The sequence below is a fragment of the Rhinatrema bivittatum genome, chromosome 10 (assembly GCF_901001135.1).
Source record: "Rhinatrema bivittatum chromosome 10, aRhiBiv1.1, whole genome shotgun sequence".
Taxonomy (NCBI): Eukaryota; Metazoa; Chordata; class Amphibia; order Gymnophiona; family Rhinatrematidae; genus Rhinatrema; species Rhinatrema bivittatum.
Genome location: NC_042624.1, coordinates 84,903,157 through 84,918,352, shown reverse-complemented (window position 1 = coordinate 84,918,352; position 15,196 = coordinate 84,903,157). Strand labels below are relative to the sequence as shown.

Here is a 15,196-nt window from a genome sequence, read left to right as displayed (position 1 = left end):
GACCAGTGACTCAATTGGTAAGTGCTGTGCACCTCAATGCAAAAAGTCTCTGGTTCAATCCCAACGTTGGGTCTCCATTAGGTGAGTCTGGGGATATTAGAGAAACTTTCATAGCTCCCCAGGGTCGGGGGAATCATGCTTATTGCTTAAGGGTGACACCTAGTGGCCGGACTGAGGACCGATAACCATCACCACAATGACTGGAAGTCGGGAGGAGAAATAACATAAGGAAAAAAAATTCCCAAGTAGTCGGAAAATTAAGGTTTATGGCACCAGATCCCAGCCCTGGTTTTAACTGAACAGGAAGTACCAGGTCAAAAAAACTGTTCACTGAAAATTTAACCCACTTAACCTGGCACTCGCCTCCCTCCCTTGAAGTCACAACTGTCAAACTCAGCTTCCCTGAAATAGCTGCAGCCATTGGAGAGGGAGGAAGGGCATTGGCAGGTCTGGGGATGAGACAGAGCTTTCGGGAAGGGCGAGAGGGCAGCAGCTGAAATTGATAGTCAGGGTTTCAAGAGAGAGAGAGAGAGAGAGAGATGGGTGCTTGGTAGAGGGAAGGGGACAATGAGTTCTCAAATGGAGGGATGGCAGGGAGGTGAGTGCCAGATCTAAGGGTAAAAGAATAACCAGCTAGATATCCATGTGCCTAGGTCTGGCCATCTGACTTTCTTCACCCAACCTGCCCCCAGGACCACCTAGAATTTGAGCAGCTAAATTTAGCAGCTCCGGAAGTACAGTCTCAAAGACCTTACTTAGCTGACTAAATCCTTTTGACATTTCTCCCCTCTGGAAGTCAGACGGCTGACATTCAGTTGTAATTCAAATGTAAAACCTAGGCATCCACCTTCAGCAAGAACATAGAAAATCATTTGACTGCAAAAGATACTGGCCTAACCCATTTCTCAAACTGCTCTGAAGCAGAAAGATACATAGAGAGATACTTACAGGACTTCCGTCAGGCCCAGGAGGCCCTCTGTCGCCAAAATCCCCTGGAAATCCCTAGTGCAAGAGAAAAGTACAACATTTTGAAAACGACTAAACCACCCAGTAGTCAGTCACATGTTAGATCCCTAAAAGATGCATAGCAGGTTTCATAGGAGAAAAACTGTTCTAACCAAACATCCTGAACACAAAGGATTCTTAAAATAACATTATTTGAGCTAGTCTGATGGTTCGGTAGCAGCGCTGCACACGCTGTCTTGCGGAAGATCTAGGCTTGATTTCCAAACTTTGTTTCTGTTCCTCGGGCCTATCAAGACCGTATATGCTGCCGAGGAGGAGAAAGCCAGCCCCAGTCAAGAGCAGTGGTGACACCGAGTGGCTCAGGGTGCACAAGCTCTGCGTACTGTAAACAACTGCAACCGGTGGCCCCTGGTTGAGTAGAGTTGCTGTATTGGTGGGACAAGAAAATCCCTGGGTACTTGCCTGTAAAGGTTCATGAAAGAAGCTGGTTCCAATACAGCTTGAAGCCAAAAGGAGCAGGAAGAAACTGAAGGGTTAACAACCTCCCCCTGCCCCCTAATCCCCAATCAAATCCAACCCTGCAATCTATAAAATTGCATTTCATGTTACAAATCTAAAATAAAACATTCCGGTCTGTTTGCATCTAAATAAAATAGTTAATCTATTATCTGCCCCACTCTGCACAGGAGACAGGAGTATATGGCTCTGTTACTCCAGCATATTCTTGCCTGCTTCTGGACTCAGTACTGACTTCAGTGTCATGCGGATACAAAATTATTCAGAGTAGTTAAATCACAAGCAGACTGTGATACATTACAGGAGGACCTTGCAAGACTGGAAGATTGGGCATCCAAATGGCAGGTGAAATTTAATGTGGACAAGTGCAAGGTGTTGCATATAGGGAAAAATAACCCTTGCTCTAGTTACACGATGTTAAGTTCCATATTAGGTTCTACCACCCAGGAAAAAGATCTAGGCATCATAGTGGATAATACTTTAAAATCGTCGGCTCAGTGTGCTGCAGCAGTCAAAAAAGCAAATAGAATGTTAGGAATTATTAGGAAGGGAATGGTTAATAAAACTGAAAATGTCATAGTGCCTCTATATCGCTCCATGGTGAGACCGCACCTTGAATACTGTGTACAATTCTGGTCGCCGCATCTCAAAAAAGATATAGTTGCGATGGAGAAGGTACAGAGAAGGGCAACCAAAATGATAAAGGGGATGGAACAGCTCCCCTATGAGGAAAGGCTGAAGAGGTTAGGGCTGTTCAGCTTGGAGAAGAGACGGCTGAGGGGGGATAAGATAGAGGTCTTTAAGATCATGAGAGGTCTTGAACGGGTAGATGTGATTTGGTTATTTACACTTTCGAATAATAGAAGGACTAGGGGCATTCCATGAAGTTAGCAAGTAGCACATTTAAGACTAATCGGAGAAAATTCTTTTTCACTCAACGCACAATAAAGCTCTGGAATTTGTTGCCAGAGGATGTGGTTAGTGCAGTTAGTGTAGCTGGGTTCAAAAAAGGTTTGGATAAGTTCTTGGAGGAGAAGTCCATTAATGGCTGTTAATCAATTTTACTTAGGGAATAGCCACTGCTATTAATTGCATCAGTAGCATGGGTTCTTCTTAGTGTTTGGGTAATTGCCAGGTTCTTGTGGCCTGGATTGGCCTCTGTTGGAAACAGGATGCTGGGCTTGATGGACCCTTGGTCTGACCCAGTATGGCAATTTCTTATGTTCTTAAGACATCTCAGGGCATGCACCAACAGCAAGCACGTGCTGACCAGATAGCTTGACCAGTGGCATAGAACAGCCTCAAAGTTTAAAAGAGTGGGCACTGTGGCTAACCACTGCCCCCCCCCCCTAACATCATCCACCTACCTGTCTGCTTCTTACCCCATCTGCTACAGGTCTTCATGGGGCAGAAGCAGCATTTTCAAGAAAATGCTGCCATCTTTGGCCCACAGAGGTTGGGGGCCTGAGCCATAAGTGAGGGGGCAAAGGCCCCTGAGACCCCACCCATGGCTGCGCCAATGACTTTGATTCATGCTTTGCAAGGGTTAATAAACAGAAACACACCAGCTTCTTTCTGACAACTTGCTGAACTTTGAAAAGTTGTTGTTTCGTTGAATTGTCCATCAATTCGTTTTTGAAGTAAAATCAGAAAAATCTAAAGCAGATTTTGTTGCATCATCTGATTTACTTTCCTAGCAACAAAGTAAATGATGGCAGAAAAAGTCCATCCGGCCCCCCCCCCAGTTATTCTGTCCACACTGCTGCCTCAGAGTGTGACCACCTGCAAGATCTCTCCCGATCCAGGACGGGCGTTTGGGTCCTTCCTCCTTTCCACTCCACCACCTAAATGGCCACCAATACCAGCGTGGCCGCTGACCAGACAGATCTGAGCTTTATCTGAATATCCAAAGTAATTGTACCAAGTTTAAGCAAGTTAACCAGTTTTGTTCTCTCAGTGTCTCCCTGCCAATTGTGCTCAGAATTACAAATATTTTATTTTTCTATACATATGTCAGATGGACCTTGATGAATTATAAAAACTATACATAAACCAATATTTTGCAACAGAAGAAACACATGACAAAGCAAACTAGATGAAAACAAGAATTAACAAGCAAATCAAATCAATTGCGTAATAGGTTATGTAAAAGGCGAGAAACTGTAATAAGAATGGTTTCTCAAAGTACGCAGCTCAAAAGACAGATATCGCAGATAGCTGCAATCCTTTAAACCACATCGCACAGTCCCATCCACACGCAGCAGCTTCACCTTGTCCAGGGGGGGTGGGTGAACCTGCGGCCCCCCCCCCCCCCCCCCCCCCCCCGGCTTATGTTATGGCCTGGTCTGGACCTTATCTGTGATGGCAGCTCTGACTTGTCTCACTGGGATCAACGGATCTGCACATCTGGCTCGGATTCTCGGTGGGGGCAGAGGGCGAGCAGATAGCTGGGGGCTTGCAAGCTGATGAAAGCTGCATTTTCAAGCCACTCTATAAACTAGAGATTAATTGTTCAACAGCAGAAAAAATGAAACCCAGGCCATACGACTCAAAACTATTCATGTCTAGCACTCTACTAGCTGAAAAGAATGATGAGCAGGAACAGCAAGAGAGGAATTGGCAAAGAGCAGCACAAAGGGGACGGGCTGACTTTCAACATCACGAGGACAAAGAGAACAGGCAGATTTATTCTGTGAGGGATAGCAGCAGTTTCACTAACATTATATTCCAGGTCTTCCTCCCTTATTATCCTTGCCCGAACCTTTCTAATTCTTGTCAAGATCACGTCTATTTCCCGGCGAGCCTCTTTCACCCTTGGCATTCCCCTGCTATCTAATTAAGGTGTCACTCTGATGGGGGGGTGGGAGGGGGAGCAGGGGGCCAGGGAGTTAGCCAATGTTTGTTTGGTTTTTTTTTCTATTTCGTCCTGTGGTATTGTCACTTTTAATTGTTTGGAGAATTCTGCTCCCTCTCTTGGTTCTGTGGCAGTGTTAATATTACAGTACCATAAAAAAAAAAAAAAAAAAGAGATATCACCGAACACTACAATAGTTGATTTGTGAAAGGATTGTCCAACTCCAAGAGTAATGACAATAGAGCAATGTCCAACACAGTAACACTATTTGCTTGTTTATTATTGAATTTATGCCAGGATAATGCTTATTTTCTACCGATCCAGCCCAGCAATCCAGTGCTTTGCGACGGCACGGATTTCCATGAACATACATTAATGGTGGGGATCTCTCACTAGTAACTGGCCTTCGTGTTAGGATGTACGAGGGAGGTAGGAGTGGGGCGTACCTGTTTGTCACGGCGCCCCCGCTGGAGCCTGTTGCAGTGATGGGCTCTCTACCTGGGTAACATCAAGCTAGGTTGAGAGAACACTGTACAAATCTCATCGTTATGTGAGTTTCCTCACTCCGAAAGACATCAAATCTTCACAAGAGTGCACTGTTCTGTTCGTACGTCTCACTCTGATTGTAAAAGTGGCCCCTACACTACTACCTAAACCTCACCTTGAGTTACTAGGTGTGCCTCCTAGAGAGGTATAAATACCTAACTATTATACAAGCCTTATAGCTAGACTCTCTCTCTCCCCACCCCCCAAAAATCTCCTGACACTTATTTGGCTCAGGAGTTTTGAAGAATGGAGGCCTTCGATATTAGCTATTATACTTGAGTTTGGATAGAGTTCCAATGTACAATTTATTTACTTTAACTGACAAATAACTTGTAGATAACACCAATACCTGATAAGGTTAGATTTTAAAATCTGGTTAGGAGTAGATAGTAGATATCTTTTAAGTATTTTTTAACCACAATATCAATACCAAGTAATTCTAGACTCATCCACACTGAACGTTAAAAAAAGGTTAATTTTCTAATAGTGTGGGTGAGGCTAGTCTGTTTTCAACTTGTGCATGAATACTTTAGTCCATATTTTCAAAACAAATGAACGCACATAAGTTTGTTTTGCAAATTGCTGGGGTCATGGGCCTGGTACATGCACAGACTGACTCGCATCAAGTTACAGACTCCTCTTCGGAGGACATAATTTATGCAGGTTAATTTAACCACTTACTTTTTAAAATCAGAAAATGAATGCATAAATTCCAGCTCTGACTCCTATACGTCTCTTGTGGTTTGCGTAAAAGGCACGCACATAATTGGGTTATGAGCAATGAGCCCTGGGCTATTTTATACTAGCCACTTATGTGCCTAACGTTGGGTTTTATGCACAGAAATGGCTTTCAAAATAACCACCTCAAAGCACAATTTTTTGCACATTCCTCATTGTGCTGAATTTTGATAAAACAATCTAAACCAAGCCAGAACCTCTTCCAAGCCCTCTCATACCGCTGCTCTTTGCATGATTTCAAACTGGACATTAGTAGTGTGGCTGTGGTGTTAGTCCATTTGAATCTGAGAAAATAGAGGTCAATGATATATGATACATTTTACTTGGACTAACTTAAAACATCTCTCGATGAGACATGGATTCCCGAAACCTGAAAGGTTTCTGTATTTGGCTTATCATTCTTTGCTACTGAGCTGTTAAAAGTATGTCAGGTTACGTGGGCGTTGGAGTGACTGAAATACAGGGGAAACAAAATGTGCTGCTACTAAATCTATTTTGACATGCATCATCTATGGACTGATTTTATACAGATTTAGTTCCCTTCACCGCAGTATAGTACTTCCAAAAGCCTTTATCTGATGAGAAAGTCAGATACAGATGTTTGTCCAAGGTAAAACAAACAAAAAAAAACCCAAACCCCCGCAACTTGCATAGTTTGGGCTGATCCCAATGATTTCTTCTTTTTCTTTTTTGTCTTTTCCTGACTTTGCTCCCTCAGCGGTCCCTGCCATTCACGACGGCACATCTGGGCAACTCAGGAAGCCCCCCAGACACAATAAAGGTTGGAGAAGTGCTACAGGGAACGCCCAAAAGGTGACTGTTCTCTTCCTTCCCTCTGCCCAAATCAGCCGGTCCTAATGGACGGGGCGGGGAGCAGCACTGGAGGCTGAGCCATGGGGCCCGTCCTTATTTCTGCCTCTTTGAATGAAAGCGCATAAGAAAGCATTTCCTTCATGCACCAGAATAACACCGTGGCTTGTCCTCGCCTACTGTACACACAGACTACCAGCCCCCGACTTTTCATAGCTAATTTGGATTAATATAGAACTATATCTACTCGGTAATGGTCTTGATTTACAAATGCATTTCCTGATCTGATACAGCAACCTCATTCTTTTGGGACAGATGGGATCAAGATGCCATCAATACAATCCATGCTGGAACATTTATAAAACTTTTGTGCTTTAAGGCAATTCGATCTCTGCTGTTTATTACTACAGTGTGACCTTATCAGACTGTGATTTTAGTTTTGTTCTTCGTGCAACCAGCATTTTGCTGACACTTGTGTATACATGAAGTGTTTTATATCCACGGTAGAACAAATGTTGGCCGGTATGCGCAATACTGTACTGATGTGGTCACTATTTCACCAAGCTTTGTATTAACTGGAATAAAAGGTGCTTTTTCTTCCTTTTAGAGTGAACTTCACTCCTATTTGACAATGATAGATTTTCAAAGTCAAATGCATTAAAAACCAACACTTTTTTCCCCGATTAGAAGGGAGACATCTGGGCAATAGACAAAATTTCTGAGCTTCTGTGTGCTCTACACACGTGAGGTGAAGTGCGAGCAAGTCAATGGCGGAAATCACAATTCCGCAATGCACTGAAAGCGAGCATTTTCTCTGCCTAGAGAGTGGGCTACAAACCAGGATTTAAATCCCACTGCTGCTCCTTGTGACCTTGGGCCACGTCACTTCCCCCATCCATTGTCTCAGGGCCTTATTTCCCATTCTCTATCTATGGGGAAAATAGCTTAGTAAATCAGACCCTTAGCTTGCAAGCCCTCAGGGGTTAGTGACATACCTACAGTACCTGAATGTAATCTGCTTTGAAGTGCCTGGAAAAGCAGAATATAAATATAAATACATACATACATACATGGATGTGCACATATTTTACGCAGGAAAACAAATATAGCATGTATGCATAAAAACCCTGACTTTTACATGAAGGCAGCCATATTTTCAATTATACGCGCGTACTTAAAATCACCGGTTTGCCGATACCTCCACCCAGTTCATCTGAACCCTCTGAATTTCCTCCGATCCGCCCAGAACTCCCACCCAAAAATAGCAGACAACAGACAAGTCTGATTTTATTTGCCCAAATCAATCAGCAGGTGTAAAAGTGCACCAATAAGTTGGCTAATGTATTCACATAAATCTCTTATAAAATAGTAATTTCTGCTCTGAACACCTCTTTTTTGCACAGGTAAACGCGTGCGCAAAACTGAAAATACACATTTGACATTTACAATGCAGCATGTACATGAATACAGGCTACTTACGCACGTATGTGCTAATTTTCCATGCATAACCCCTTTGAAAATTTACTCATTAGTGGGCATTGTGCCATCCGGCCATCTAACACTATGAAATTCTGTGCCATTTTGTTTTTCTTCTTGTTTGGAATGTGTGCCGGATGAAATCGCCTTTGAATACCATATGTTCTTTTTACTCACTTAAAGCATTAAAACAATAATTATTATAATTTTACACCATCACAAGATTTATCAAGAGGTGCTACCGAGATACTGTCCTACATTAACACTATGCCTGGCAAGTAAAAAGTATTGTGGCACTAGTTTAAAATAGAAAGAGAGAAAAGATGGAATGTGCTGTATGTCACAAGCAAATAATTAAATATGGTCTTTGCGTCTAAGGTCAGAGGTGGGCAAGCTATGGTCCACAGAGGTGAGCGGGCTCCAGAAGCGAAGTTGCTGGCAATCGACTGGACCTCAGATTCTCTCCCTCCCCATAACTCCTGCCCTTCAGACTTGAGGCCCTTCTCACTGGACCCTTAGGGCCTTCAGGCCGAAAGGTTTTGCCCACCCTTGCAAGAGATAATAGGTAGACACCAAATTAAGCAGGATTCACTGTCCATAAGCAAAGGACACCAAGAAACGGAAGGAAGGGAAGGGCTGCGACTGGCGGATGGGGGGAGAAAAGGCTGTGAAGAGAAGCTGGCAGAGTTCCCAGCACAAATCTGCGACTTCAGCCAGACTACAAGTCCCTTGGTATTAGTATCATGAACGTTACAACTGAACTAAATGTTAACAAGGAAGCAGAAAGCATGTAAACTAAAGCAGAGTTTTAGTCTATTGAGTTGCTACTTAAAAAAGGGCAATAGACAGAAATCAATATGAAAAAGACCTCTGTTTTTAAACATAGTCTTCTAATACATCATGTTTCCTTTTAAGTGATCCACTCTGCATTCTGTGCTCTTATACTAAACGTGAAGACTTGAAACAAATGATAGTTTTACTTATCATTATGGAGTGGTGCATTAATGCTACATTTGAAAGAACCTGGCGATATTTCTATGAAATTCCAGTTGGTTTGGATTATGCATAAGGATTATCGGCACTTTACATTGTTAGATGGTGCTGGACTCAGACGTTAGACTGCATTAGAAGTACATTTTTCAAGTTAAACGTTTTAGCACTGTTGCAGTATACAGAAAATGATCTCAGATCGAAGGGGGTGGGGTGGGGGGAGGGGGCTTCGGCTAACAAGAAGGGCAGATAGGCTACCGATTTAGCTGCGAATGGTTTGTCCTGTTTGTCTCAGTGGTGTAAGAAACCAGCGTTCGCCAGCAGGAAGGAATTAAAATTGAATGCGAGCCGTTAAAACAGCCGAGTGATGAGGAGGGCATTCAATAGCCCCGCCTGGTTGCCAGGTCCGCCCACACTGTCCTAATGACACACCTCACACCTCGTTTTCAAAGAGAAGCTACCCGAGCTGGTCTCTCTCGCAAAATCACCTGGAAATTGGGGGCGAGCAAATGGCATATGTACCTGCTACTTCTGTGGGCAAATGACCAGAAAAAAAATGGCGGACATATATTTGCAATGTCATTGTATGTGCAATATTTATTCCTCCAACCTAAACATCCTTACCAAAATGATAAGGGGAATGGAATAGCTCCCCTATGAGGAAAGACTAAAGAGGTTAGGACTTTTCAGCTTGGAGAAGAGACGGCTGAGGGGGGATATGATAGAGGTGTTTAAAATCATGAGAGGTCTAGAACGGGTAAATGTGAATCGGTTATTTACTTTTTCGGATAATAGAAAGACTAGGGGGCAACTCCATGAAGTTAGCATGGGGCACATTTAAAACTAATCAGAGAAAGTTCTTTTTCACTCAATGCACAATTAAACTCTGGAATTTGTTGCCAGAGGATGTGGTTAGTGCAGTTAGTATAGCTGTGTTTAAAAAAGGATTGGATAAGTTCTTGGAGGAGAAGTCCATTACCTGCTATTAATTAAGTTGACTTAGAAAATAGCCACTGCTATTACTAGCAATGGTAACATGGAATAGACTTATGTTTTTGGGTACTTGCCAGGTTCTTATGGCCTGGATTGGCCACTGTTGGAAACAGGAGGATGCTGGGCTTGATGGACCCTTGGTCAGACCCAGTATGGCATGTTCTTATGTTCTCTCTGGCCACCCCCCAAATCCCAGGAAAAGCTTTTTTTTTCCTGACTGAGCAGTTTCCTTCAGCTCAATGGGAACCAGAGCTGGGATCCAGCAACACGAGCCTTTATCTTACATTAAGTCATCTTTGCAGCGAAGGTCCTGGGCCAGGAAGACCGTGTGCCAGAGCTGCTTCCAGGATCCTACAACCAAGGGGGCTGGGGCCGTGTATGGAATAACAAAAGACTACACAGTAAAGCTGGCCGGCATCTGTCTGAGGCAGGAAAAAGGGATCTAGACGAGAAACTCACAGGATAAGTCATCAGGATCGCCAAAGAGGTGGCTGAAAAAATAAAGGCAAAAAGATCATCATTCAGAAAGTACAAAGGAACTCAAAAAGAGGAAGACATGGAAGAGAATCTAGGGAAAGAGAAAGAGGGGAAAAAAGAAAGCAGGATAGAAAAAGCTTGAGTGAAAGCGCTGCAGATTTAATTTACTTAAAATATGTAAAAAAACAAAAACCTATTATTGAATGAACTAAGTAATCTAAATTAGCAATAAATAAGAAGTTGAAAGGAGCTGTTAAGAAGAGCCCAGTTAAGTGACTAGTGAGTGACATATTACACATCGTGAGAAAAGTACTCAGTACAGATACCAAGTTAATACTAAGATTATTAGCTGGTGGTAGATAGCTGAACTCTGTTTTAAGAGCTTCTGGAGGGTCACTGGTTAGACACAATTTTCAGGTTTCTTCATAATTTTCCCTTTTCTCCATTTTATTGCCTTTTTAGCATCATTTCCAGAGGGAAGGCGGCTTATGACATTGTCGTGTATGAGCGTGCGTCCCCATCTGTTCCCTCTAATCATTTTTGTGGTTGGTGTCCTATCCACACCAGATTTTCAGGTCATGCAGGGGATCCAACTTTTTTTTTTTTTTTGGCATCCACATACAAGAGCACATTCTGGACAGTTGAATTCATTAGTGCCATGTGGAATTTTGCTAGAGACTTGCCTTTGCTTCTGCAATTTTCTCTCTCTAGAAGCTCGATAGTATTTTCATTTGGTCCGTTCCTTCCAGATGCTGAATAGAACACTAGGGTGTAGGCCCGCCCCACAAGGGATCTGGTTTCACTGGGCAGGATCAGGCCTGGGCATGCTGCAAAAGTGGACACCCAGGGTGGGAAGGCAGCCGAAGAGTGGCACAGAGGGTGCACCTCAAGGGAGGCACCCGTCCAGCCCTAGGGAATTGCTTTCAGTCTACTGTGGCCAAATAGTATAAGATCTAGTATAACCCCTTATCAAGAGAATTGTAATAAGCTGGCTTCCTATTTTTTAAACAAAATTCTGCAAATTAGAAACCAGATAACTCCTTTTACTGAAGCTGTAATCATTGAACCTGTTAGATCTTTGACTACCAGTGTAATGAATATGTTTAGAAGGGTATTTGTGTTTAATTTAAAGGCAATCGGCACTAAAACTCACTCTTCCTCCTGTGTACTCAACCCTTGCCTTTCTTAGTTTCTCAAAGGGACCAAGGACATTTTAACTGATGGGATACTCCAAATTATTAATGCCTCACTGTCCGAGGGTTATTTCCCACTTAAGCTCAAGGAGGCCTTGATCTTCCACTAATTAAGAAACCAGGACTTGACCCAGATAATCAGGCCTTTTAGGCTGGTTTCATATATTCTTCATCCAAGACAGGCAGAGTTTCAATATAGGGGATAGCACTGAGATATTACTTGTCTCTTTTTTTGGACAGCTTAATCCATCTGACTGAAAGCCTTTTGCTTTCAATTTTGGCACTACTTGACTTAAGCGTCACTTTTGACATAACTGATCACTCCATATTAACTGAACAGTTGCAGTCTCTTGGTTTTGAGGGGTGAGGGGTAAGATACTCAAGTGGCTTACATCATTTTTAAGGGAACAGAAGAAATCAATTATTGTTATTTGCCCCATCATTTCGATTTTGGAGTTCCATAGGTGTCGGTACTATCACCTTTACTGTTTAATTTACATGTAAGGTCTTTAGTTAATTTGATTGAAAAACAAGGGTTTCAATGTTGGTTTTATGCCAATGATTGTCAGCTCATTATGTCAGGAGTTGATAGAGAATACCACTATCACCAACAAAGGTTTGGAGGTAACTACAATGTGGCCAGCAAAGAATAAGGTTTGATTAAATTCCATAAAGTAGAAACATTATGGGTAGGAAAGGTGCCAGAAACGCCAATACAAACTTTGTCGATGTTGGCAAATAGCGCCTCAGTTTGTAGTCTTGGTGTCACTGTGGATGCCTCTCTTAAATTTGACAAGCATATTTCTAACATCACAAAGAGTATTTTCTTTCTTTTAAAAAGAACATGCCAGGTACACCTATCTCTGAATAATTTCGATTTAACCTCTGCAATACAGGCAGTAACAATGTCACCCTTAGACTACTGTAATAGTCTTTATATGGGATTGCCAGAAAATGCAATAAAAAAATTGCAATTAACTCAAAATGCTGCAGCTAGGGTCTTGTTGGGGATCAACATGAGAGAACATATAACACCGATTTTGATGAAACTTCACTTCATTGGCTGCCAGTATCATTGAAGGTCCCATAGAAAACCCTTTTGCTAGCTTTCAAAGCATAATAACCGAATGGTTCATCATATATTTGCAACCCACTTGAACGATATGTTCTGCTGCGCAACCTCCGGTCACCTCAAGGTGCTTTTTTGGCAGCTCCATCTTGGAAAGCAGCAAAACTAGGCCCGTACTCCTTCTAGGGCTTTTTCTTGCTATTTCCCTAGTAGTCTATGGAAGTCCCTGCTGATGGAAGCAAGTCAGGGCAGCGATTCAGACCTCCTTGAAAAGCTGTTCAAGTTGTGGCTTTTTAGACAAGCGTTTAATCTCCGATTTTCTACTTTAACATGCAGAATTTCTGTGAAAGATGGAATTCTTTATAGTAGCGACTGTTGTTTGTCCCTACTGCATTACAGTTAGACATACTGGATATCATTTCATTGAGGCTATATGTTAGGCTTTATGATTTTATTTGCATTATGAGTAATTGATATTCAGTTGTTTTAAAATTAAAAGTTGCTTTGCATTTTAATGCATTATATTTGTGTAATGTATGCTAATTTCTGTTGATTTTTTACATTTTGAATGCATGTACCTTGATTTATTGCCTTTTGTTTTAAGCATGTAAAAATGTCTCCATAAGGGTCCCCAGAGGTTGCCACGAATGCTTTCAGTGGGGGTGGGAGGCAGGAAAAGGGCAAAAAAGTGGATACATTGCCAGACTGAGCTGCCCTCTTCAGCCATACAAAATGGATCAATTCCAGCCCTAGGGCAAATTCTGCATCAGATTAGAGGGGCCTTTTAAGTATAATTCACAAGGATCCAAGATTCCAGAACTGGCCTTTATTCATGCTTACATAAAATAGGACCTGGCTTACATATTGCAGGCTTCTACTGAAAACAGGTTTAACTGCCCACATTCAAGTTCAGAGTTTCACAGATTAACACAGAGCAAGGTTTCTAGCTTGAGACTTCATAGATTCCCTTTAAGTCCTTGCAGTAGCCCTCCAGCACTTGAACTGCAAAAAATACTGGAGTATTCCCAGAAATCCTTTTTACCCGGTCGCTGACCAACTTGCTTCAGGGGTGGGTTTGCCTATCTCCAGGATTGTTTTGTTTTAAGTCTCTGGCCACTTGGTGGCTCACAGGGAAAGTTCCAGCTCCTTGCCCCAGCAGTCTACTGGTTGAAGACCAGCTTAAGGGTTTTCTTTATCCCCCTTGACATTACTCCTCCTCTCCCAGATCAAAGCCATCACAGAGTACCATACTAGGGAACACCATTTCCTCTGGGGGGCGCAGAACAACCGGGTCTAACATTCTAAAAGCAGGGTCTGAAAAAGAAGATTCTGAAATGAAAAAGATTACTATATGTATCCTGCACTAAACAAAGTACCCCTGTAGGTGCAGATTCACCCAGGTCTCCAGGATAACGCTTGGCAAGAATGATTTCCAAAGCAGGCTTGGAAGAACTGGAGTCTGGATCCTCCTGGGCAGAGACAAAGTTAGGATCTGGCTTGAAGTCCTGATTAGGATCAAGCTGGCAAGACCTGAAGTCAGGATCAGGAGCAGTCTGGTCAGGTCTGGAGTCACCCCTCTCCAGAGCCATAGTGTGCCTATGACCAATATGGCCATGGCCATAGATGCCTCTATCAAAAGGTGCCATAGTGATGCCATGTTCCAACAAAAGTACTGAGGCCAGCAGATCCTCAACAAGGTAAAAAGCAGCGTGCCCCCATCAAAAATCAACAGCATGGTTGGCGCGGTCCCACTGACAATGCTGCTGATTCTGGCGGGGCCGTGCTGCTTATCCACTTAATAAGGCTATGCTTATCACGCTGCTTTGGAGGAGAAGAAGGAGTGCACCCTGCTCTGCCGGAAGTAGTCTAATGCTAGAGCTGGCTCGGCCCCATTGCCAGAAATCATTCACTTGGCCACAAGGGCTGAAGGAGATTACTGCTGCCTGTTAAGTCAAGGATAAAGTGAAAGAGTATGCATGAGGGAGAGTGAGAGACAGCATGTGTGCCTGTGTGTGGGAGAGTGAAAGAGAACATATGTGCTTGCGTGTGGGAAAGTGAGCGCGAGAACATGTGTGCGAGAAAGTGAGAGAGAGCATGTATATGGGAGAGTGAGAGCATGTGGGCTTGTGGTGGGAGAATGAGAGAAAGCATGTGTGCATGTATGTGGGAGAGTGAGTGAGAGCTTGTTTGTGGGAGAGTGAGAGAACATGTGCCAAGGAGAGTGAGAGAGAGCATGTATGTGGGAGAGTGAGAGAGAGCATGTGTGTGTACAACTACCTCAGTTACTCTCTGCCTGCTAATCCGTGACAATTTCACAGCATCTGGAAATCAAAAGTTCCACAATATGGAAATGTTTTTAAATCCTTATTTTAATTGTTGGGTGTTATTTGATGTGTCTGTTTTGAACTATTTTATTGATGTTTGGAAGATTTTTAAATTCGTTTTTAATTATTGAATGTTATTGTAGTCATTGTTTTGAATTATTCTTTTTATTGGTATGGTTTTACTAATTTTGTTTTATCAGGAATGGTAATGTTTGTTTTTTACATAGTTGCAGTGCATACAGAA

General features: G+C 42.7%; 1 protein-coding gene across 2 annotated transcripts in view; it reads right to left on the bottom strand.

Annotated features, from left to right (window-relative positions):
• The window catches only part of COL24A1 (collagen type XXIV alpha 1 chain), a 554,101-nt gene that overhangs the window by 333,313 nt on the left and 205,592 nt on the right, over window positions 1-15,196 (bottom strand). For both annotated transcript variants that reach the window (XM_029618163.1, XM_029618164.1), the window contains exon 13: window positions 949-1,002. In XM_029618163.1, coding sequence (XP_029474023.1) covers window positions 949-1,002 — 54 coding nt within the window. The remainder of the gene's footprint in view (window positions 1-948; window positions 1,003-15,196) is intronic.